Source organism: Ursus maritimus, unplaced genomic scaffold, assembly GCF_017311325.1.
Source record: "Ursus maritimus isolate PB19 unplaced genomic scaffold, ASM1731132v1 scaffold_6, whole genome shotgun sequence".
NCBI classification, from domain to species: Eukaryota; Metazoa; Chordata; class Mammalia; order Carnivora; family Ursidae; genus Ursus; species Ursus maritimus.
Genome location: NW_024426774.1, coordinates 63,165,177 through 63,191,179, shown reverse-complemented (window position 1 = coordinate 63,191,179; position 26,003 = coordinate 63,165,177). Strand labels below are relative to the sequence as shown.

The window sequence follows — 26,003 nt, the reverse complement described above, 5'->3', positions numbered from 1 at the left end:
ATCTCTGCTGCTCAATTCACCCATCAGTTTCCAGCTATATTCCTGCTTTGAAGTTTTAAACTTTCCTTCACTCAAGACAGTGGATCAGTCTGAAAAAGAATATTATGGCCCCAATTTCAAATTCCTAGTAGAAAACATCAGATGGAGCAGGGTTGGGTCTGATTTCTACCCATGATGTGATCATCTGTGATCAGGGAATGAAGTCATACAAGTAGAGACATGGTTGTCTGGGGCCCATCTTCAAGGAGAAGGAAGTTAAACTAGGTCATTGTGAGATGAGCCAACACCCAAAAAGAATTGAATACAGTTCTTGAGTGGAAACAAAAAAGTATGTATGTATAATACAATCCCAGTTCTGTAAAACAGAACCAAGCTACCTGTATATAAAATGTCTATTACTAATACATATCTTAGAAGAATCTGGAAAGATTTTGGTGAACAGGAAAAATTTTTTTTTTGTTTTTTAACTTTTTATTATGAAACTATTTCAGACTTACAAAAGAGTTGCAAAAATAGTATGAGGAATTCCTGTATACCCTTAACTCAGCTTCCCCAAATATTAAATGTTGCACAATCACATTAAAATGATCAAAACTGAGAAAATAACACCAATAAATACCACTAACTAATCTACAGACCACATTCAGGTTTTGCCAACTGTCCACTAATGTCTTCCTTTCCTTGGACCAGGAGGCAACAACTCAGGATCACACAACACATTCGGTTATCATGTCTTCTCAGTCTCTTTGATCTGGGATAGTTTCTCAACTTTCCTTCGTCTGTCGTGACCTTGACACTTTTTCTCTTTTTCATCAGTAAGTATTTTCTGGGGAGATACTTTGACATTATGTAAAAATCCCATTTCTTTACACTCTAGCCCACCGATTTTAGCATCCATTAATGATTCTTGGTTGAAACAATGTTTACTATGTGTTTGGCAAATGGTGATTACCTGTTTCCATCACATCTTCAACATTTATTCCTTGAAATTCTACTATAATGAAGAGCTTTCCCTACTCCACCAATTTTTTATGAGATGGCCTCATGGACATTATTTTTATTCCATGGGTTATAAATATGTTATTATCATGATTTATTTTGTTCCTTAAATCATCCCAGATTTGGCCATTGGGACCCCCTTCATATTGGTTCCTATGTTCTTTCAACATGCCCCCATCATTTTTTGACCACCTACCTTTTGGTATTACAAGATCGTTCCAGGCTCCTCTTGTTCTCTTTCTGTTTCAGACCCTGGAATCAGCCATTTCTCTAAGGAGCTTTGGTTTCTCTTTATTTTTTGGAAAAGTGTAGTTATCAAACAAAATCTGGGCACCAAGTATGTTTGTTGCTACTGCGGTATCATTGTTTCTAGGCCCTCTCAGCAGACAGAGCTAGGAAATATATTTTTATGCACATAAATTAATATCTATATCTATATATATGCACACACCTCTATTTCTTTATTTATCAAAAACCATTAGTTCATACTGATACTTTTTAAAACCAGTTTAATTGAGGTATAATTGACAAATAAAATTATATATATTTAAAATGTACAACATGATTTGATACATGTATACATTGTCAAATGACTATCACAATTAGGTCAATTAATACATACACTTCTTCACATAAAAATCTTTTTTGTCTGTGCGGTGAGAATGCTTAAGATCTATAGACTTGGCAAATTTCAAGTATACGATAACAGTAATCTTAATTATAGTCACCATGCTGTATATTAGATCCCCAGAACTTATGCAAATAAAGTAAAACTGTTCTTCTTGCCCTCTTCATTGTGTCTATTCTCAGATTTTTGTTCCAGTGATGTGCTGGAACTTCTCCAATGGACTGCCAGACACCCACAAAGGTATTCTCACCTGTGAATGACTGTCAAAACTGATTCTGTGCTGGGACAACAGCAGAAAACTCCTATTTCACTGTCCTGCTTCTGATACTTTTTATTCCAGTTCAACATCATAGGGCTCATTCCAGCCTTCCTTCTTTTCTTATTTGTAATTCCTTCTGATGCTGCAAATACTAATAAAAGAATTAAAACTTATTAAGTACCTACCTTCTATCAGAACTGTGCCAAGAACAGTTACCTCCTACAGTAGGTAATATTTTTAGCTGCATTTTATAGAGAAGAGAGTGAGATATCAAGAGGTTAAGTAATATTGCCACTTATTGGTGATAGAGCCACGATTGGGACCCTTGGAGTCTGACTTCAGAATTCATGTGCTTGACCACTATGCATAGCCTATTAATAAAACCTGAAGAAGCTAGCTAGCACAGTATAAACCAATCTCACCCATGCGTATAGATATTATAGTTTAACCAGAGGGGTTAAACACTTACATGTAAAATTTCAAAAAATAAAGTGAGAAGAAAATATAAGCAAAGATTTATTCAATCTCGGAGTGAGACAGAACTCTTTGACCTTACGAATGTCCACTCCCTAGCTGCATCAGTCTCTTCAGGTTATACGCAACTCTTTCAGCAGTAACCAGGTTAAAAAAGAAATTGTGGCTGTATGTATTTTTTGTCAGAGATCATTCTTGGCTCATCTGCCTTCCTCCCTGTTTGAACTCTCTTTGCATTGCCTGCTCTGTCAGACAGATCGGCTTCGAACCTGAGATTCCTCTTCTCCTTGTTCTCTCTGATTTTGGCATCCTGACCCTAGACTATTGGTCTTGGCACTACTGACCCAGTAACTCCATAGGAAACTGACCTGGTAATTATCCTCTTGGCTCCATTTATCACAGCCTCATGCCTGCTTCCAGCCTGCCCACTCAGGGCTCTACCATGCCCCTCAGCCCCCCATCTGTCCAAGACAAGAGTTCTCGCCAAAATATACATGCAAACAAACAAGAAAAGATGGATAGATTTGACTAAACAGTGGCACGTAAAACTTCTATTCTTCAAGACAACTTAAAATTCTATGATTCTATGTACAAATATGCCCAGGCACGTATGCAATAATTGATTTTTAAATTGCTAACATTTCTTAGTATTTAGTCTTTTCCTAATACTATCCTTTTTTTTTTTTTTTTACAAATTTAGATTTTGAAAATTTCAAACCTACAAGAACCTTGACAGTACAACGAATACCCACATACTCTTTACCTATATTCAACAATCAAGAATTGAATTTTCTGGGAGATGGGGTAACCGGGTGATGGGTATTAAGGAGGGCATGTGTGGTGATGAGCAGTGGGTGTTATACGCAACTAATGAATCACTGAACTAATCAAAAACTAATGATGTACTATATGCTGGCTAATTGAACATAATAAAAAAAAAGAAATAATAAAATAATAAAAAATAGAAGAATTTAATTTTTCCAGCAGATCTAAATATTTATTTTCTCTACCTACCCCCCAAAAATCGTGTGCGTTTTGAATTTTGTTGCATACCATATGTTTCAGGAGTCCCATGACCACCCCATGTTTGGCGATTCGTTAGAAGGATTTATAAGTCAGTTCAAGTGTCAGGGTTTGAGGTTGTTTTTTTTTTTTTTTTAAAGATTTTATTTATTTTTTCGACAGAGATAGAGACAGCCAGCGAGAGAGGGAGCACAAGCAGGGGGAGTGGGAGAGGAAGAAGCAGGCTCATAGTGGAGAAGCCTGATGTGGGGCTCGATCCCAGATTGCCGGGATCACGCCCTGAGCCGAAGGCAGATCCTTAACCGCTGTGCCACCCAGGTGCCCCAGGGTTTGAGGTTTTTATGAAGGTCTGGTCACATAGGCACCTTCTGGTACATGACTGTACTGAAACTCAGGACCCTAAAAATGAAACCAGTGCACACCAGCAATCTTGTTGTTTGTGCAAAGCAATTCTGACGAGCTGGTAAATCATAGGCCATTGTTCCAGGTGTATATGACAAAATCATCAAAGTTCAACATCAACTTCCAAAGACCATACACCCAGGGGTTGGCGATGGTCAGTTATGGGTCTAGGTGAGGAGAAGGTTAGCAGACCTACTGTATTAACTCCTCATATCACACCTTTGCTCGTGCTGTTCCTGACGTTTGAATTGCCTTTCTCAGATGCCTGGCTCAAGTCCCACATTATCTACAGCACCTGCACGAGGCCCTTCTTGGAGCAGGTATTTTGTAAACATGTGCACAGGGAAGGAATCTTGAGTGAAGCCTGCCCAGATCTATTCAATCCAGTGATCTCTTCCTCTCCACTGACTTTTCTGTTTATTTTCTAATTAATCATATAATGCCTAGAGATAGCTCTTCTACTCCTCCCTGATACTGTCATTAAATTTTTCAAGTTCATATGTTCTCCTTGACTATTTTGTTAAATGATGATCATTTCTGAGGTCCTTTATGTATATTCTGCTGCTCCTAGAACAGCGTATAGGTTGTAACATACACTTAAGTATTTGTTGATGCTGATTGATCACTGGTTCAAAAAGTACCTTTCTACAATTTAAGTTTTAATTAATATATGAATAGTAAGGAGTGAATTGGCTAGGGTTAGCTAGAACACAAGCTGAAATGATTTTGCCCTGGTACTAAGTAACATAGGAAATTCAAGTCTTCCAATCTTGTGAGAAAAGAGTTAAAAATAAGAATGAATTTTCAAAGAATAACTGTTACAGAGAAAAGATGCCTTAGGAGTATCAGCTGTTAGAGACAGCATTGTCTCTATATGGCACTGGTTAATGATCACGGAGTTTAGAACTCCAGAAGTAAAAACAACCTGAGAAGTTCTTGTGGATGACTTACAAAAATGGAGGAGGAAAATGAGACCATCTCAACCCATCTAATGTGTGTGTGTGGGGGTGTGGGTGGGTGGGCGGTTTAGGTGAAAGAAGTCATTGCAACACTAGAGGTCTACTAGAGGTCTACTGCTGCGAGTAGCAACAGCAGACAGGGAGACCCGTGCGTCACACACATCTACATCACCAAGTTCTATCGCTCAGGCAGTGGCACAAGCCACCAGGAGAGTGCTCATCACTAATTAGGATGGTGTGCCTCTGCTTTAGGGTGCACCAGAAGCATGCAGAAGCCTTGTAAAGCACAGATTGCTGGCCCGGCTCCCAGAATTTTTGATTCAGTGGGTCTAGAGTAGGGCCAAATCATTTGCATTTTAAACAAGCTCCTGGGTCCTGCCGCAGGACCCCATCCTGCACTTTGGGTATCCAGGTGCTATACCACTCATGCACACAGAACAGTATGCACTTTCAGTATCCTAAGTGCAATTCTCAGCAACCAACTAGGTCCTAAGTAGCAGAAGTTAGACGTTATCACTTGACACTCCATTTTTATTTTGGTCTGATCCACCTATATGAGGCCACTGTCTTTCATATATGAATAGGAATGTCTTTTTGCTGCAGTGGCACTGCTTTTCAGAATCTATTTAATAATAGAATTTCATGCCAGAAAGTTGCGAATAATGACATCAGAGTGTTTCTGTTAACACTTAAAATTGCAACTGATACCATTTGTCAAATTTTAATCAACCCTGCTATAAATTAGTCATCATAATGTAATGGTCAGATATCTCACCACAATTTGTTGTTTGAATAGCGTTCTTGCAATTTGTTCTCTTTGTTCTTCTTTGAAGCTTCCCAGGAATGGAGAGAAGTGGAAAAATAACGGTGTCCACATTGCATGTGGTCAGTTTTTCACCTGGCACATGGTGTCTGACAGACACGATGTGGAGTGAGCTATTACCAGCAATCTGTTCATTCTACCCTCCAGTAGGCACAGCAAATAGGATGTGTTCCAACTAGGCCGTAGGTCTCCTTGAGAGCTAAATACTACATATGGCATTTGTTGAATCATTTTATTGTCCACAAAACAGAGAGATATTTATCAGGAGCATCACTCACCAGGAAAACCCAGGAGCTTTGAATCTATAGATGATGATTAAAAGTGCAAACAGACCATCTTAAAAAGTCCCCAATTCAATTAATTTCAATGTTTCAAGGACATGTATTTTGGTTATGATATTTGCTGCTATGGCATATTGGCATCTTTTTTTTCCATATCAATGTTAGCCCACCTCTGCTTATGAAAACCTTCAGACTTCCATTGTAATGGTATCGTGGGGGGAAGGGGGAGGAAATCCCAGAAAGTTCTCATGCCAGCTGTTCTGCATGGTCTCTGCAAGCTAAAAACAGGAGGTGGATCAAAGTTTATGTGCTACAAAATCTTAAGACATAAAAGTTTTAATTCTTCTTGCTTTTTGTAATATCCAATTTAACACACACAAGCCAAGGAAAGCAGGGTAAGAATAGGGAGGGTGGGGGAGGCTGAAGTAGGGGTAGTTTGGGGCCATTTGGCTCCACCCTTTCTTTTGATAACAGTCCTCTCCCACCCTCAAAGCACAGGACAAGTGACCCAGACTTGAGGTACCTCAACCTCCTGCCAGAGGGATGATCCAGGGGTTATTATTCAGAGCGGGCGACAGAAATTGAGATAATCCACGTCTTTCCTCATCAGGTACTCAAGATCAAGCCCTGAGTTGGCTCTTCGCTCACCAGGGAGTCTGCTTGAGCGTCCCTCCCTCAGCAACCCCCACCATTGTCGCAGGCACGTGCTCTCTCTCTCATATAAATAAATAAATCTTGAAGAAATAAATTAAAATAGAGGAGCCCCCTGGCTCTGTGTTCATGGAGCTAGAAGGACTTGAAGCTAAAAGGGCTGAATGCCTTGTAAAAAGTCTTTTCAGAAATAGAAGAGAAAGAGGCCAAAATGCAAGAAATAGACCTGTGAGGCAGAAACACAATGCAAAGGGAAAGAGAGAGACAAAAAGAGAATGAGAAGAGATTTCAATATCCTTTGAGTCCTTGGGTCCAGAGTGCCTTGGTTGGATCCTTCCCTATTCTCACCAGGACCACGATCTGCTAATGTCTGCTCTGCTTAAATTAATTTGAGTAGGATTTCTGCCCCTTGACTAATAGTAAGGCACACTGCATTTTCTCTATTTCTGAGTCATGGTAACTATTTTTAAAACCAATCTCACTTCCACCCTGGGAGGGAAAAAAAAATACTGTGAGAAATAAAATTAGATTTAAACGTTATTAGTTAAAGGTGTCTGATATTTTGTCTGGAATTTGCTTAAAAATACACTGGTTTGATGTGAAGGTGTTCGTACATTAATCTACATCCCAGAGGCAATGATTTAACATTTTTAACAGTCTGGTCAGGAGTCCACACCCCAGGTAGAGGTGATCAGTTAGCAGGTCCAAGGACCTTAATCACTAGTCCATCCCCCAAAGGAGGCTCAGGCAGTACTCTACATATTGCTATCTGAACCAGCACCAAGAGATAGCAGGTATTTTTTTTTATAATGAACTATAACTACGGGCATAACCGTACTATCGGGCATAACTATATTACCCAGCTATTTCCACTTTGCATAAATGGAGGATAAGCACCTGGCAGCCCAGAAGCCCAACAGCGGTTGAGCACCCAGTGCCTCTAGCGTTGTTTCCTTCTGTGTCACTCTTCTTAATACAGAATTCTTCTACTTGAGCTGATTGGAAGTTTGGCTCATCCTGTCAGCCTACAGTGTATTGGCCTCCAAGTGAATCTTCCGGCAAGTTATCTTGTTAGATTGCCAAGAACAAGATGTGTGGACTTCACTGAGTTCAGAGGAACTGTGTGTGCGTGACCACTCTCTTCAGCCTCTTGGCTAATACATGTTGGTATCTGTGGAAAATTTAGGTCTGAGACTGGATTATGTCATAAGAAATCATAGTAATGATGCTGTAGGAGAGGAAGCATTATCCTAAGAAGAGTTCTGAACCACCTTCAATATCTGGAATTATTACTGTTATTTTTACTAGAAGAAGCTGGCAATTCCTGAACTGACAAATTGGCTTGGACCAGATCTCAAAGATGAGAGAAGTTGCTCCATTCCCCCTGATGACTTAGATTCTCAAACTGTCTCTGGGATTTTATCCAGTTTGGTTTCTTGATGCCTGCTTCTAGTTTCATACTTCTATGATCTCTGTTTCCTGTTCTAATCCAGCTTAGTTCCTGGGCATTAGTTTTTATGTCTACTTGCAGTCCACCTCTGGTTTTGCACTTAGACCAACTCACACATTCATATGCTGTGCAGATCCGCCCCTCCCCTTCTAGCCCCAGACCTGTTTCATCTAACACTGAAAGAGTTTGTTTCTAATTTGAATGTGGAAAACCTCTATCACTGTACGTATCACTAGCAATAATCTGTCCATAATTAGAGTATCCCACATTTTTACATAAAAGCAGAATTTCTATAACTAAAAAAGAGTCTTCAAAGACTCTTTCTTTAAAGACTTATTTATTTATTTTAAAGATAGAGAGCACGAGCGGGGTGGAGAGGGGCAGAGGGGAGGGAAAGAGAGAGAGAATCTCAAGCAGACTCTCTGCTGAGCTCAGAGCCTGATGCAGGGCTTGATCCCACAACACTGAGATCATGACATAAGCCTAAATCAAGAGTGAGCTGCTTAATTGACTGAGCCACCCAGGCACCCCAGAAAAGTCTTCCATCTTAAATACTATTTCACCATGTAATTTCTTGAGTTTCAGCTGTAAATACGTGTTCCTAAAGCAGAGACCTTTTTCTTTGGAGGCAGGCTAATTTGCTCATGCAGCAGCATCTTTGGCCCAGTTCTTAGCCATTCACTTTAAGAGACTGAAAACAGAAAGGTTATTGCACCTCCATTAAGAAAAGTACATTTATCTTCTCACCTATTAGAGAGCATTTCCAACGTCTTTGTATTGGCCTGAAGAAAAGTATACATGGACCCAACAAGCAATTAAACGGGAGCTGCCCCCAAGGGGATGGGGAGGAGGGTTTGGCAGAGATCTGTGTCCCACTTATACACGAGGTGTGAATGGGGAGCTGTCTGCATGGAGTCCCAGAAGGATGCTGGCTTGGGAGACCTGCCCACGCTTGAGTCTGGCATGAGGAAGTAGAGCCACCTGTTTTCAAGGGACTGTTTCTGATTATGGAACACCTGAAGTCGTAATCACCCTGGCCTTCCCTAAATGTTCTAGACTTTCTAATTTTGCCCCCATCATTTCCAGTATTACCCCAGGACTGCAGCAATATTTATCGTACAACTGTATCATGGAACAAATTCACACATATCATGAGTAAATGCACAATTAAACAAATCTAGATAAAGTTATTTATAAGGTAGTTAAGCCAACAATGACTTCTTGTTTTTCAACAATGGCTTCTTGAGGATATCTTTTTTAAACACTATGTATTATGGAAGGTTGCAACTATATGAAGTAGATGGATACTTTGGCTACATCAGAGATTTCTAAGCAACAGGTCTGGTTCTAGCTCATTGAGATATTGACTGCTCTAAGTCCTTGGAGAAGCTGGTCAGAACCCCTGGCTGCTTATCTTCAGCTGTAAGCTTTTTGCCCCAGTATGCAATACAAACACTGTATTATCATTTCTATGTGTGCCATTTTGTTGAGAAGCATTGGTTCATATGATCAATAATGGTTAAGTGCAAGGGGGAATGATGTTCTTTAGCTGCATCTCCTACTGACCAAATAATTTTAAACAGTTGCTACCTGAATTCAAGAAATAATTTATCAGATGGAAGGGCAGAGCCAGAATAAAAGCAAGATTCATCCTAGGAGTTATCGAAGTTCCTATGGTATTAGATACTCAGTAAAGTTTCTGGATAGCACTTCTATTCAGATATAAAGGTGTCAAATAGTATTTCAGGAAACAGTTTTTTCCCCTAGTTCTATAATCATAGAAAAGTAGAGATTAAAGCCTGAACAGAAGTAAAATTTAGAAACCGAGCAGAAGTAAAATTTAGGAACTGAATCCAACCATTCTTTTCCCACCATGGAGGTCAAACCTGTCAGACAGTCTCTGATTCACCCTGGGACTCTATCTGGTGTTCCTTCCTTCTTCCCTCCCTACTTTGTCATTCAATCGAAGTGTCCTGATTTAGGAGGGTTAGGCTTTCTGTACTCTCTGTCTCTCTATAATTAGGAAATAGTACTAGGGAAGTAATTTTTCCATCCTGGTTACACACTGAAAATCACGTGGAGAATTTTTTCCCCAAAAATCTATCACTTGAGTCTTAGCCCAAATCAGTACTTCTTAAATGTGGCCCCCAGACCAGCAGCATCCGCATTACCTAGGAACTTGCTAAAAATGCAAATTATTGGACCCCACTTTAGTTCTATTGAATCAGAAATTCTGAGGTTGGTGCTAATTTATTACTTAGCAATAAATTTAACCAAGAAGCAGCAAAACTTACTGACTGAAAATTAAAAACACTGCTGAAAGAAGTTACAGAAGACTTAAATAAATGGAAAGATATCTCATATTCATGGATTGATAGACTTGCTATTATGAGGATGACAGTATTTCTCAAAGTGATCTACAGATTCAATGCAATCCCTATCAAAATCCCAAGCCTTTTTTGAAGAAATAGAAAAGCCAATCCTCAAATTCATATATGGTCTCAAGGAATCCCAAATAGCCAAAACAATCTTGAAAAAAAAGGACAAAGATGGGGAACTTACTTTCCAATTTCAAAACTTACTACAATACTACAGTAATCAAAATACTGTGGTTTTGGCATAAGGAGAGATATTTAAATCAATGAAATAGAATTCATAGTCTAGAAATAAACACATATACCTACAGCAAATTGATTTTTCACAAAGGTGTCAAAACCTTTCAATGAGGGAGAGAACAGTCTCTTCAACAAATAGGTCTGGAAGAACTGGATATCCATGTGCAAAAAAATGAAGTACATTTATATACGAAAATATACAAAAATGTATTCAAAATGGTTGAAGGACCTAAATATACAAACTATAAAACTATAAACAATAGAACTCTCAAAACAGGGGCACCTGGGTGGTGCAGTTGGTTAAGCATCTGACACTTGGTTTCAGCTCAGGTCATGATCTCAGGGTTGTGAGATTGAGCCCTGTGTTGGGTTCTGCGCTCAAAGTGGAGTCGGCTTGAGATTCTTTCTCCCTCTCCCTCTATCCCTCCTGCTCGTGATCTTTCTCTCCCTCTCTAAAATAAATAAATAAATCTTTTAAAAAAATCTCTCAGAAGAAAACATAGGAGAAATCGTCATGCCTTTGTCTTAGTTAATTCAGGCTGCTACAACAGAATACCATAGACTGGGTGGCCCATACACAACCAAACACCTCTTTCTCGTAGCTGTGGAGGCTGGGAAATCCAAGATCAAGGTATGGGCAGATAAGTGGTTAGCACTCATTTTAAAAATGAGCAAAGGACTTGAACGAACTTTTCTCCAAAGAAGATACACAAACAGCCAACAAGCATATGAAAAGATGTTCAACATCATTAGTCATTAGGGAAATACAAGCTAAAACCACAATGAAATACCACTCCACACTAAGTTGGCCATATTTTTTTTTATTTTTCAAAGATTTTATTTATTTATTTGACAGAGAGAGAGAGAAAGCACAAGCAGGGGGAGCAAAAGTTGGAGAGGGAGAAGCAGGTTCCACATTGAGCAGGGAGAAAACAATCCCATTTAAAAATGCACCCAAAATAATAGTAAGAATAAACTTAACCAAGGGGGTGAAAGATGTGTACTTTGAAAACTATAAAACATTGATGAAAGAAATTGAAGATGACACTAACAAATGAAAGATATATTCCATGCTCACGGATTGGAAGAACCAATATTGTTAAAATGTCCATATTACCCAAAGCGATCCACAGATTTAATGTAATACCTATCAAAATAACAACAACATTTTTTTGTAGATCTAGAACAAATAATTTTAAAACTTGTATGGAGCCACAGAAGACCCCAAATAGCCAAAGCAATCTTGAAAAAGAAAAACAAAACCGGAGGTATCTCAATCCCAGATTTCAAGATTTACCACAAAGCTGTAGTAATCAAAACACCAGTACGGTACTGGCACAAAAAATATACACATAGATCAAGGGACAGAATAGAGAGCCTAGAAATAAACTCATGATTATATGGTCAGTTAATCTTCCACTAAGTGTGCAAGAATATGCAATGAGAGAAAGACAGTCTCCTCAACAAATGGTGCTGAGAGAAGAAAAACAACTACTACTCATCCAATTAAAAAATGGGCTAGAAGACATGAACAGACATTTTCCTTTTTCTTTTTTTTAAGATTTTATTTATTTATTTGAGAGAGCGAGAAAGAATAAGAGAGGGGGCGGGGAGAGGGAGAAGCAGGCTCCCTGATGAGCAGCAAGAAGCCTGCCGAGACAGGGCTTGATCCCAGGACCCCGGGATCATAACCTGAGCTGAAGGCAGACTCTTAACTGACTGAGCCACCCAGGCACCCCTGAACAGACATTTTTCCAAAGAAGATATATAGATGGCCAACAGACCCATGAAAAGATGCTCAACGTCACTCACTATCAGGGAAACGCAAATCGAATCCACAATGAGGTATCAACTCACACCTGTCAAAATGGCTAAAATCAAAAACACAAGAAACAAGTGCTGGTGAGGATGTGAAGAAAAAGTGACCCTCGTGCAATGTCGGTGGGAATGCAAACTGGTGCAGCCACTGTGGAAAACAATATGGATCTTCCTTAGAAAATTAAAAATAGAACTACCATATGATCCAGTAATTCCACCACTGGGTATTTACCCAAAGAATATAAAAACACTAATTTGAAAGGATATATGGACCCCTATGTTTATTGCAGAATTATTTACAATAGTGAAGTTATGGAAGCAGCCTAAGTGTCTGTCTGCCATTTGCAACATGGTTGGATCTAGAGTGTATTATGCTAAGTGAAATAAGTCAGTCAGAGAAAGACAAATGCCATATGATCACAGTAAAATTTAAGAAATTTAGGAAACAAAACAAATGAACAAAGAAAAAAAAAAAGAGACAAACCAAAAAAACAGACCCTTGACTACAGGGAACAAACTGATGGCTACCAGAGGAGAGGTGGGTGAGGAGATGAGTGAAGTGGGTGAAGGGGATTGGGAGTGTACTTGTGATGAGCACTGGATAATGTGTGGAATTCTTGAGTCATTTGTACTAATTGTACTAATATAACACTGTATGTTAACTATAGTAGGATTAAAATAATAAATATGTTTAAAAATGGCTATTAATTTTGTTACGTGAATCTTACCTCAATTTAAAAAAACCTTTCAGGCAAACATATGAGGTAAGAGATGCTAAAGTAGATGGGAGGACATGCTGGATGCCATTAGATGTCTGTAGTTCTGCCGTTGTTTGTTGAGTATATGGCTCCTCGTCTTTGGGGATGTCCAGACAGAGCGTTATGCAAGGGGAGATGGCTCAGACATATTCAAGTGGAAACACAAACAAGAACATTGTGTTTTGTAAAGTTCAAAGGACAATATTTCTCTCTGAGATAAATAAAGGCTGTAATGTTGTAAGAACCTTGGGACATTTATAACTAAAGTTCCAGAGGAAGAAAAAGGAAGAAGCAATCATGTCTTTCAAGGGAAAGTCCAAACTAGCCCAACTAGTTCAGAAGGCAACTTTCAGTGAGTATTGGTTATACAGCTCGTTTCCTCCAATCTTGAGGGTTTCAGCAGTAGGGATCCTTGGGCGGTCTGGTTTGGGTACTTCTCCCCTTGTGTTATGCTGCTCAAAATACCAAGTCCCTGATTGCACAACATTGTGAATGTACTTGATGTTACTGAACTGTGCACTTAAAAATGGTTAAAATGACAGGGTTCCTGGGTGGCATGGTCGTTGAATGTTGAACTCTTTGTTTCAACTCAGGTGGTAATCTCAGGGTCATGAGATCAAGCCCTGTGTCGGGCCCTCTCTCTCCCCCTCTGCCCCTCCCCTCACTCACATGCTCTCTCTCAAATAAATAAATAAATCATAAAAAATGTAAAAAATGGTTAAAATAATAAATTTTATGTTTTATATATATATATATACACACACAATAAAGAAAAAATTAACAATAATCTTAATATAGCCGAATACTGAAAATTTCAGTAGAGTAATTTTAGAGCAATGAAACATAAATATATAGCTTTTAATCTTTTTAGGGATTAAATGATACATGATAATATATAGACTTAAATAAATCTGATCAAGTTAAATAAAATTGATGCAACAATGTTTGACTTTGGGAGTAACAGAGATAGACAAACAGAGTTACAGAAACACAGGTCACCAGACCTTGACATTTCTTTTTTCCTCCAGTGAAGAAAATACTTTTTTTCAGGTGTTGTCAGTTTCAGTACTGGGCACTGAAAGGACTTTTAAACATATCATTTCTAGCACAAAGCAGTATTTTCATCAAACTAACTTACATTAGTATAATGGCTTATATTGGTAATACAGGGAAAAATATTCCTTGATATTATATCTGTAAGATTTGCTTCAAAAAACCCTGCAGCCTGGAGGAAATGGAGAAGTATCTAGATAAGTCAGAATAGCCATGTATTAATCATTGTTGAGAATTAGTTAGAGTTTATGGAGATTAATGTATTGTTCTTTCCACTTTTGTATATGTTTAAGTTCTCCACAGTAAGAATTTTTATTAAATCTTTAAAAAAAAAAAGAGTTTCAGAACAGAAAGTGTAGCTGGTCTAGTTTTGTCTCATGCTCACCCCTTGACTACACAAGGAGGTGAGAGGTAAGTGTAGGGGGAAACCCTAGGGGGCTCATTTGGTTTCTGTACCAGGGGAGCACTTGGATTTACTATCCTGTCAGTGAGACACAGGTAATTTCTCCCTCTCCCTCTGCCCCTCACCACCACACACTCCCTTTCTCTCTCAAATAAATAAATAATTACTTAAAAAAAAAAAGAAGTCACCATGTTTTGCTATTTGCTTGCCACCGTCCTAGTTTACACACCCTGTCCCAGTATAATGTAGTATTTATATCACTTTTCACTCTTAAAATGGTCACAGTTTGGGGGCGCCTGGGTGGCTCACTCAGTTAAGCACCTGCCTTCAGCTCAGGTCATGATCTCAGGGTCCTGGGACTGAGACCCGCGTCGGGCTCCCTGTTCAGTGGGGAGCCTGCTTCTCTCTCTCCCTCTGTCCCTTCTCCCGAGACCTCTCATGCTCTCTGTCTCTCAAATAAATAAATAAAATCTTTTTTAAAAAAAACCCCACAGATTACTGAGCCCCACCTTGAGAGTTTCTAATTCAATATGTCTGGGGTGGGGTCCCAAGAACTTGCACTGTTAACAAGTTCCCAGGTGAGATGTTGCTGCTTTTGGTCCAGGGACCACAATTTATGAACCTCTGCTTTAAAGCACTGTGTCCAAATCCGACAACATCTCAGCCTCACCTATAGAACTGTAAAAAAATATTGCAGGGGGGTGCCTGGGTGGCTCAGTTGTTAAGCATCTGCCTTCAGCTCAGGGCGTGATCCTGGCGTTCTGGGATCGAGCCCCACATCTGGCTCCTCCGCTGGGAGCCTGCTTCTTCCTCTCTCACTCCCCCTTCCTGTGTTCCCTCTCTCACTGGCTGTCTCTCTCTCTGTCAAATAAATAAATAAAATTAAAAAAAATATATTGCAGGCCCACAGATTTAGGCACTCTGAGAGTGGAATTTAAGAATCTGTATTTTTAATAGATTTCATAGGTATTATTTCTTATGTGGTCCTGACACAATTTTTTGGATAGGCATTTGGGGACCATTGTAATAGTCTGTGGGCACTGATTAGCCAGAGTAGCAAAGTGACAGAAGAGCCTAACACGTTTCTTCCCAATGTGGCAGAAACAGCCCTGAAAAAAGAGTGCCTTCCCACTGGTTAAAAGATTATGGGGGCACCTGGGTGGCTCAGTGGATTAAGCATCTGCCTTCAGCTCAGGTCATGATCCTGGGGTCCTGGGGCCGAGCCCCTTGTTGGGGTCCCTGCTCAGTGGGGGGAGCCTGCTTCTCCCTCTCCCTCTGACCCTCCTCACACACTCATGTGTGCCGCATGCTCTCTCTCTCACTCTCTCAAATAAATAAAATGAAATCTTTAAAAAAAAATCATGTAAGTGAAGATGAACATAACTTTACACAAATATTCAGGAAGAATTGATCCTTGCTTGTAATTAAAAAATTTAAAACCACCAATGTCCATCTCTTAAATGAACAAAACATTAAAATAATTTAATAGATTAGAGACATTATTTTTTTTTAAAGATTTTATTTATTTATGTGACAGATAGACAGCCAGCGAGAGAGGGAACACAGCAGGGGGAGTGGGAGAGGAAGAAGCAGGCTCCCAGCGGAGGAGCCTGATGTGGGACTCGATCCCGGAATGCCAGGATCACGCCCTGAGCCGAAGGCAGACACTTAAGGACTGCGCTACCCAGGCGCCCCAGATTAGAGACATTATTAAAATAATGTAATAGATTAATTTGATTAGATTAGGGGCAAGATGCTGTTGGCATGGTACACTGATAAGCTCTTTCTGAAAAGTGATTTGGCAATCTCCATCAAGAACCAGAAAATGTTTGATTTCGTCATTTTGATTCAGTTACCTTTGACTCAATAATCTCACTTCTGGGAATCAGTCCAAAAAAATAATTCATAATATTTTTAAATACAATAAATCATATTAAAATTATATAAAATACATTAAATTACTACAAATAAATACATAAAAACATTATTGTAATAGTAAAATGCTAGAAGCAATCAAAATATCTAAAAATAGAATATTGATTAAGTAAATATATGCACTTAATGAAATATTATAAAGCAATTTAAATGACTGGTTATTTATTCATTAAAGCAAAAAATAAAATAGTTGTCAAATTGTCCCCAAAGGGTTAAACTAATTTGTACCCTTCCCAACATTGTATCTGTATGCCAATGACAATGCATATTATCATTTTTTAAAAGTTGTCAGTGGTAGGAGTGCCTGGGTGGCATAGTTGGGTTAAGTATTCAACTCTTGCTTGGTTTTGGCTCCGGTCATGATCTCAGCATCCTGATCTCAGGGTCATGGAACCAAGCCCCAAGTCGAGCCCCACACAGGGCTCTGCACTCAGCCTGCAGTCTGAGTGGGATCCTCTCCCTTTCCCCTCCCTCCACACTCGCTCTCTCTCTCAAATAAATAAATCCTTAAAAAAAAAATAGTTGTCAGCAGTATCATGTGTTGTTTTATATATTACTTTCATGATGGAAAAATGGTAAAATTATACTTTTAAAAGATTATGTCAATTAGGGAGGGATGTATATATATGTCATCGTTGAATATCCGTGTTTTTATTTCTTTTCACTTCTATAATTTTATGTGGCTTAAATTCTGAATTGGGTTAATTCAGGACAGTTTTTGTCCTTAAAAGGAACTATTCATTGAGGGTCTAATGCTATCTAATATTTTTCCTCTTACTTAATCCTATATATTTCATTCACTTAATCCTGATTATCCACGAAGAAAGAACTCTCGTTTGTGTATATTTGTATTCGTCTAATTAAGGAATCATATTTAAAATAGATCATGACATTGGAGGGGGCCCTGAACACTGGGACTTGGCTGGCATGCAGACCCCCCCTTGCTGCTTGGCACACGGTGGTTGCTTAATAAATGTAAGTTTTATTGTTAAAAAAATCAAATCAAATAAATAAAATAAAAGAGATCATGAGCCGGAGCGCCTCGGTAGCTCAGTATGTTGAGCATCTGCTTAGGCTCAGGTCATGATCCCAGGGTTTTGAGATGGGCCTGAGTTGGGCTCCCTGCTCAGCATGGAGTCTGCTTCTCCCTCTCTCTCTGCCCCTCCCCCTGGCTCATGCTCTCAATCTCTCTCTCACATGAATAAATTTTAAAATCTTAAAAAAAAAAACCAACAACCCCCCCAATATTCCGAGCCTTTAAAATATTCTAATATTTAGTTCCAGTAATTATATTTCAGAAAACAAATGCTAGGGTTATAATCCAAAATGATGATAGTATTTCAAAAGTATCAAATAATTGAGAAAATTTTAGAAAATTTTATTTATAAGGTGTTTAAGAACATGGGAAAATGTTATATTAAGTAGAAAAGCAGGAGATTAAGCTTGAATATTTATTATAATCATAACTATGCAAAATAAATTTATCATGATCATAACCATGTAAAGCAAGCATTTCAAATACTGCAAAATTTCTAAAATGTTAGCCTGGTTATACCCAAAGCATGAGAGAATAATTTTCTTTTTTCTCTTTACTCACTTGTATCTTCCAAATTCCTTTTAGAGTGAGCATGCATTACTTTTATATCTAGAAAAATAAAAATACATAGAGACTACTTTAGTTGAAATTCACAGAAACACAACCCAAATTAATTTAAGCCAAAAAGGGAAAGGATTTGAACGGAGAGGGAGAGGAGGGAAAGAGAAGTTCATGGAAGGATTTGGTTTCAAGCCCAGGTGGAAATTATATCTACAAGTCTCTCTCTTCCACCCTCTCCCCAAATCTCAGCTCAGCCTCCTCTGTGTAGTGACCTCATTTTCTTCCCTCTTCCAGACTGCCAGAGAATTAGGTTGCCCACAGCTCTAGGCTTACAGCATCTGCTTTAGGAATCTCATTGCAAAGAGACCTGTCTCCCCCAATGTCTACATATCAAACCCTGTGAGGGACTCACAGTCTCTGTGTGGGTCTCATGCCCACCTCTATATTCATCACCATGTCTGAGGAATGCAGGATTAAGATTGGGTGGGTTTCTGGCATGTGCCCATATCTGTTCCAGAAGAAAGAATCTGGTACTGCAAGAAAGAAATAGCATGATGGCCATCCAAATTAAGGAAGGTATCGGGCAGCACTTATGCTATCACAGTTCACTGTTACCATTCACACTTTTGCCTTTCTGAAAGGCAAATTCCAAAAATGTCCCACCCTGAATTTAACGTAACAGCCCCACGTACTGTTCACCTCGCAACAAGACAACGTAAGGTCTCATCCAGTGACTACCTCGTCTTTAAGTCTAGTATTTCTGGGCCATAGGCTTTCCTCCTGGTCAGGTGGAAAGGGGGCTCCTCCTGGACCTACAATAGAAATAGCATCCCAATTGCTTCCCTTGCAGTGAAGTAAGTTCTTCAGTGATTCAACCTTGCTGCCCCTAGATCTGCACATGTGGGAAACAAGTCTCCCTTCCCCGTCATGTTCTAGGATGGCAGCACCTTAGCCCCCGACTTCTTGTTGCTCTCATTATGGAGCCTGGGTATTGCTTTAGGCTTTGAACGGTCAAGGGCTTTGTTTCCAAGTTGAGTTTTTCTGGCAATGCGATCCTCTTCAGATCTCAGCTGGTTTTTTGCCAATTTCGTATGTGGAGATTTCATAAACTAAGCACCAATACCAGAAATATTGCCTTGTCCCCATAGTTTCATTTTCTTAGCAACAGATCTCAGCTTTGCCCACCCTGTGGGCTCTCTCCCATGATCGTTAACCTGCCCCTAGTCTGCCATGGGCATGACTTCTAATTATACTTGGCAGGGAAGAGCACAGCTGTATAAGAGGAAGGGGCAATGGAGACAAGGTTCCCTAATTTTTACCGAGTCTCTGGTGTGTTTCCTGCCTCATGCTTTTGTATTAATTTTAGATTGAGACACAGGATTCAGCTTTTTCAACTCAGCAAGAATTATTATTTGACTCTCAGTGGTCCTGGAATACTGGCTAGAGGCAGAAGGGGTCTCACCGTTGGCTGTTGCCTTCGTGCTTTCAGACAGGTGAGCGTGGATTCAAGCTTCTCCCTTCCTCTTAGCCCAGCGGGGTTCTTCCTTGCTCCTCCACGTTCGCGCGATCCTGGTGTGTCCGTATGTCCACAGAAACAGGGCGCCTTTTTTGATTGGACCGGGTCATGTGCCCACCTCTGATCGCACAGGGCCGACTGGAGAGACGCAGGAGGGCTGGACATCCATGCTGAGGCCGACTAGGAGCTACCATTTTACCTTTATTTTTAAAAGAAGTTAACACTTCGTATAAAAATTAGCCAATTTAAAACTGAAAATGTATGAGTAGAAAAGATTCTTAGGATCACACCCTCATGCTTAAAAATTGCAGGGTGATCTCAAACAGAATGAGAAAGAGCCGGAACCAGAGAATGAGGAAAACAGAAGACTTTGCCACCCCGCTTCACAACCTCAGAAAGGCAAGAGACGCTGCTGTAAATTCTCAGCGACTTCCTTCTCTTTGCACAACCGACAGTTCCCGCATGTTTGACGGGTACAGTCTACATTTCAAAAGCACTTTTATTTAAAAGGTGCATCTGTCAGTGCGTGATCCATCATTCTCATCTACATATGTTTTGTGTTTATAAAATATTCTGTTATTAAAATCTTCTAGCTTTATATTAGCATTTAGTGACTTCCTATACTGACAACCCAGAGGATTTCCTCTTCAGTGGAGAGCCCTCTGTCATTTTTGAACCTCCTCACCCGGAAGCTCTTTCGGTTCCAGCCTTTTTGGTTTTGCATCTTGCTTCTATGCCTTGTTTTCCCCCATAGTCCCGAATCCAATCCGGCTCCCTGGACTTGTGGGTCTGCCCCTCTTATTCATGGAGATAGACTGGAAAATATAAATTCAACATTCTGCTAATTTTTTTGAGTTAAAAAAATATAATCTTTTTATTGCGGAGCAATTTTAGATTTACAGAAAAGTCACAAAGGTATCATGGAGAGTCCCTGTATGTCCTTCATCCAATGTCACCTAACATTAGCATCTTACCTAGCCAGGGTGCATTTGTCAGAACTAGGAAATTAACAGTGGTACGTTACTATTTACTAAACTCCAGGCCGTATATGGATTTCACCAGTTCTCTACTAATGTTCTTTTCTATTCCAGGATCAAATCCAGGATAGCACATTGCATTTAATCTGCTAAATTTTAGAACAAGATATTTTTCAAGTCCTTTCCAGTTAAGCTATGACAATTATGAGGAATGTGGCATTTTAATATTTAAGATAAAATATTCATCAGCAAAAACAACACAAGTTGTCAAGATGCCACTTGTTCTGTGATTATGAGCTCCTCTAGGGAAGAGTCTCTATTATTTGTTTGGCATGTTTTAGCTATATATAGTTTCATACATTCACTTCAGGATGTAGTTTTCACAGCAATAAGAGTTGAGAAAAGTTTAAGAAAATTTAAAACATTCTAACTTAGTAGAAAAACTTTAATTCTTCCTAATGGAGTAGAGTTGGGATTTTATTCCAGTGACATGCTACAAAGGTAGTGGGAATATAATTTCTGAGTACATTACGGATCGGTTCCAATCATCATAGTGTAAGCCAGAGAAACCACAAAAGACCACAGAAACCGATTCCTGTCCAACCAACCTCTCTGGGGGGGAAAGCATGTCAACAAAACCCAAAAGTTCTCGCTAGGAAAAGAAAGCTCTCTCCGGGAGTAATATCTGGAATAATTTGGAGGAAAGTTAAAGTGGCTATGCAATTTTACACAAAGATCTTTAGACCTATAGAAGCTATCTTGATAGAAGAACTTTTAAAAAAATTTGCATGTGTCTTTCATTTTAAGCGAACAATTTCATGGGTATTATAACAAAAGAGCTATAAAGAATTCAACTTGAAGTCAATTCAAGGACTTTTCTTTTTTTTTTTTTTTTAAAGATTTTATTTATTTATTTGACAGAGATAGAGACAGCCAGCGAGAGAGGGAACACAAGCAGGGGGAGTGGGAGAGGAAGAAGCAGGCTCATAGTAGAGGAGCCTGACGTGGGGCTTGATCCCGTAACGCCGGGATCACGCCCTGAGCCGAAGGCAGACGCTTAACCGCTGTGCCACCCAGGCGCCCCAATTCAAGGACTTTTCTAACCCAAGAGAAATACAGAACTTTGCTAAGTATATATTCCATCAAGTTCCTGCCACAATTAGTAGTTATTTTCAGCACAGCAATCACATGTAAAACTCCTGTAGAATCTCTTCCTCCATCCCAGAAAAAAAGATTCAAGACTTATTTAAATTATTTTGTAAAACTTAAAGAAAGCAAAGACAGGTGAGAAAAGCAAAGGGAAATAACAAAATATTTTGCCAAGCATTAGCCTATAAGTTAAGAAGGCAAACAGGATATTATGTATTTAGATTTTTGTTTAGCAATTTGTATTCTGGAGGAATAGGGAATATAGTAATTTAGCTAATTAACTTATGAAAGAAAGAAAAACTGAACATTTACATAGCATCTTACTGCTTCTTACTTATTTCTCATTATAATATATTGAATAGTTAAGGGGCCACGTATAATTTAGTCACAGTGGCCATGGGTGCTGGCACAACGTATACAATGCCTGCCTAATTGTCCTCTGAAGCCACTTCAAACGTAACCACCTCCGTGAAGTGTTCAGATTACTTCCAGGCCCTCCATCAAAGAAGAATCTGCCCTCTTCCTTCTGTGCTTCCAAGATATGTGACCAATTTTACATACTTCTTTGATAGCACTTATCACATTGTCACCTATTTTAGGAGTACCATCTTATCCAATATTTTATCTTCATAGGTAAGTGGCAGTGTTATAGGCTGAGTTGCTTCTCTTCTTCCTCCAATTCATCTGTTAAAGCCCTTACCCCTAGTTACTCAAAATGTGATTGTGTTTGGAGATGGGATCTTTAAACAGGTGATTTAGTTCAAGTGAGGTCTTTGGGGTGGAGCCTAATCCAATCTGTCTTTATAAGAAAGTTGTGCATGCAGAGAGACATAGGGCTGAGCATGCACACAGGAAAGACCCCATGAGGACATAGCAAGAAGGCTGCCATCTGCAAGGCAAGGGGAAAGGGCTCAGAAGAAACCACACCTGCTGACATCTTGATCTTAGACTTCCAGCCTCCTGAAATGTGAGAAAATGAATTTCTATTTAAATAATCCAGTCTGTGGTATATTGCTAGCCCTAGCAGACTAGTACAGATTGTCACAGGTGAATGATATATAGTGAGTGCCTTAAAAAATGGTAGTTAGCATGTATAATCAGCAGTTATTATTTATATATATACTTCTTCTATATATATTATTCATGCATATGCTTAGCAAGTTTTAGGAATTTATGTGTGTCTGTATTCATGTCTCCTTTAGGGTTGCCTTTAGGTTCTATGGGTGTCTGTTTGTGCATTAGGCAGCTGAGTGAATTATTTTTCTAAAGCTTTGCATTCAAGAAATTTGGAAAGTATGCTTAGTCACTACAAAGACTTCTATCATGGATAAAATGGATTCTCTAAGGTTAATAATTTTGTTCTACAACTCAATTGTACAAACATTTTATTCAAGCAAAGGACACATAAGTTTTTCAAGACTCAGATTAATTCAGGAGATAAGTAGCTCTGGATTTAATTTAATTTTTCCAATTTTTTTTCATAAATTTTTATTTTTTTCAAAATTAGTTTTTCATAAGACAGATGGTGAGGAAGTAAAGTAATAGTCAATAATTTTTGATAAAACCATAAGAACAAAAATCCACAGGAAAACTGGGTCATAAAACTTCAGGTCTTGGCCTGTACAATTTGTGGACCCAAGGAAAATGTAAATGCGATTCTCAACACTGTAAGAGCTTTCACTCACTTGTCTTGAGGGCCTTGAACAATCCTTCTCCAGACTACTTGTTCTGATTTCACTTTCCACCTTGTTCCCCTTTCTGTTCTTCAGCCTCAGAGGCTTCCCTGTGGATCCTGAAACATGATGAACTAATTCCACTTGCCTGAAGGGCTGCTTTTTCCTGAGAGTCATATGATTCACCCCTTCTCCTTTATTCTGCTTTCTACTTCAATGTCAGTGATCAGGGAGGTCTTCCCTAATCATCTGGCTAAAGAACATCCCCTGTCATTCTCTGTCTCCTTACATTCCCCCTCCCCAGCATCTATTAATATCACGGCATTATGCCTTTGTTTACCTGCTTATTGGCTCTCTCCCCTCTACCAGATTTTCAGCTCCATGAGGCTTTGTTTAGAAATGTTGGACAGAAATTTGTACCATCAAACACTAAAGCCTTCAATATTCCTTAGTGATATAATGAATATTGCAATGAAGTAGTCAAACAATGCTGAAGAGATGTTTTCCACTATCGATTGAGTACATTAGGTTATCCCAGAAATCTGTTATTTTGTACTATGTAGTTGACCCCTTTGAGGGTGTCTGTTTTGCTGCGAATTTTTGTCTAGTATCTTGGAACTGCCCCTGTCCTCAGAAATGGATCCTTCATAGCTATAAGAAGAATGCTGTCCAGGAGAAATATACTGTGCACGACATATATAGTTTAAAATTCTCCAGTAGTAATATTTTTTAAAAGTAGAAAGAATAGTTAAAAGCAATTTTAATATTTTATTTAACCCACAATATCCAAAATATTATAATTTCAACATATAATAAAAATAAAAATAAATACAACTATTAATGGAATATTTCTTCTCCTTCTTCTTCTTCTTCTTCTTCTTCTTCTTCTTCTTCGTCGTCGTCGTCGTCGTCTTTTTTTTTTTTTTTTTTTTACCAGTGTCTTCAAAATCTGATGAGTATTTTCCACTGGCAGCACATCTCAGTTCAGATGGTAAATTTTAGCAATTAAAGTAAAAATGTAGTTCCACCCAAACAGTGAAGTTGTAGGTAATGGAAATATATTTTACATTGCTTCAGTTTCAAAATTTAAACCAATAACAAGTAAAATGAAAAAATTCATTTCCTCAGTGTCCCAGCCACCTTGCAAGTGTTCGGTAGCCGCACGTGGCTGGTGGCTCTGCATTAGAGGTGCACATACCGAGAAGCAACCCTGTCTCCTGGCCATCCTTGATTGGAGCAGCAGCAGCCTGCTGATCACAGCACAGCCAATCAGATCCTCCTGCCCAAGAATTTGAATTTTGAACTGAGATACACAGAGATCAGAGACGTTTGGCTCTGAGTCCTGTTAATGGCAGAATTCCAAAGGGAAGATTTGTGAGCAGCTGTTGTCAGGGTCCCCAGAGCTTCCCTGTCTTCTGCCTTTCCAGAGGCCCGTTTGGTAGTTTAGTTCTTCTTGGATTCCATGAGAGAGCCTAATAGATTTCCAATAAGTTTTCATTTTCTCTTGAGCCAGCTCTAGCTGGTTTCTGTTACTTGTAATGACATTAACAAAAAAATAAAATGAACAAAAACTCTGAGATTTCTTTAAAAGGAGACACATAAGAGAACATAATTACACAAAAGGGTATATACATTTATGCAAAAGTGCTTTTAGTACCTTAGAAAAATCGTAATTGTCCAGAGTGTTATCAGCTCCGAACAGAATGGAGCACTGTGTAGATAATTCAAAACAGTAAATTGTTACAAAAAGAGCATCTATTTGATTTTGGAATGCATTTGTGTGAATTGGGGGTGGGGATGAGGGCAGAGCAGAAATAAGATACAGCTTCCTGATTGTTTTAGGGAGAATTTAATCAGCATGAATTCTCTAAGAATGACGTTGATCACACAGCAGGTGCTTGATAAATGCATGTTGATTAATTGACTTAGAATACACCAGCTGTCGATGAAAGAATGTGATCCACAATCAAACCATTTGACAGAAGAAAGCCAGGATGGCTTTTAAAATTAGTAACAACATGGAATTCTATATGCAAATAATCCCTTCTTTGGTTCCCTTCCTTGATGAGAACAAGATAATCATACTCTGCTTTGAGAGGAAGGTGTTTAGGGTTTAAGGCTGTAAACCTAGGTAAGCACATTCTCCATTATTTGTTCCCAGTTTTCATTAAGAATTTGGAAAGCCTTTCGGTTACATATATGAAGTCTGTGTGTGGGTTTGTGTGGAAGGGGTTTGGAGGCTGAGGCAGTGGAATGCAATCATAAATGATCTCTCCTGATCATGGGGAGCTTTGATTTTTATCTCTTAGCATCAGATAATCAATATTTAAATTTTACAGCGTAGAAAAAAAAAAGTAAAAAAGAGTTTCAGAATAACAGGTTTAAATGGGTGGAGGTGAATCTAATTAATCTAGCAGAGTAAAATTACCATACTGGTTATACTCTCCTATAACTACTAGTTTACAGAAAGTATCAGAAATAAGAATACACACGGGGACACAATCACCCAAATCCAGAATATGGAAAATTCTACAGAACAAATGACCTGGCTTTTTAAACA

At 38.9% G+C, this 26,003-nt stretch overlaps 1 protein-coding gene across 9 annotated transcripts in view; it reads right to left on the bottom strand.

Annotated features, from left to right (window-relative positions):
- Positions 1 to 1,241: 1,241 nt before the first annotated feature.
- The window catches only part of LOC103671273, a 45,817-nt gene continuing 21,055 nt past the window's right edge, over positions 1,242 to 26,003 (bottom strand). For 2 of the 9 annotated variants that reach the window (XM_008699878.1, XM_008699877.1), the window contains exons 4-9: positions 19,591 to 19,843; positions 18,867 to 18,940; positions 18,567 to 18,661; positions 18,129 to 18,176; positions 1,878 to 2,037; positions 1,242 to 1,391 (exon numbers count right to left, since the gene is read on the bottom strand). In XM_008699878.1, coding sequence (XP_008698100.1) covers positions 1,379 to 1,391; positions 1,878 to 2,037; positions 18,129 to 18,176; positions 18,567 to 18,661; positions 18,867 to 18,940; positions 19,591 to 19,809 — 609 coding nt within the window. In that variant the 5' untranslated portion in view covers positions 19,810 to 19,843 and the 3' untranslated portion in view covers positions 1,242 to 1,378. Of the gene's footprint in view, positions 1,392 to 1,689; positions 2,038 to 17,907; positions 18,177 to 18,566; positions 18,662 to 18,866; positions 18,941 to 19,590; positions 19,844 to 24,339; positions 24,976 to 26,003 lie in introns of those variants that run through there. The other 7 variants (XR_570801.1, XR_570800.1, XR_570799.2 and 4 more) reach the window with 7 other exon arrangements.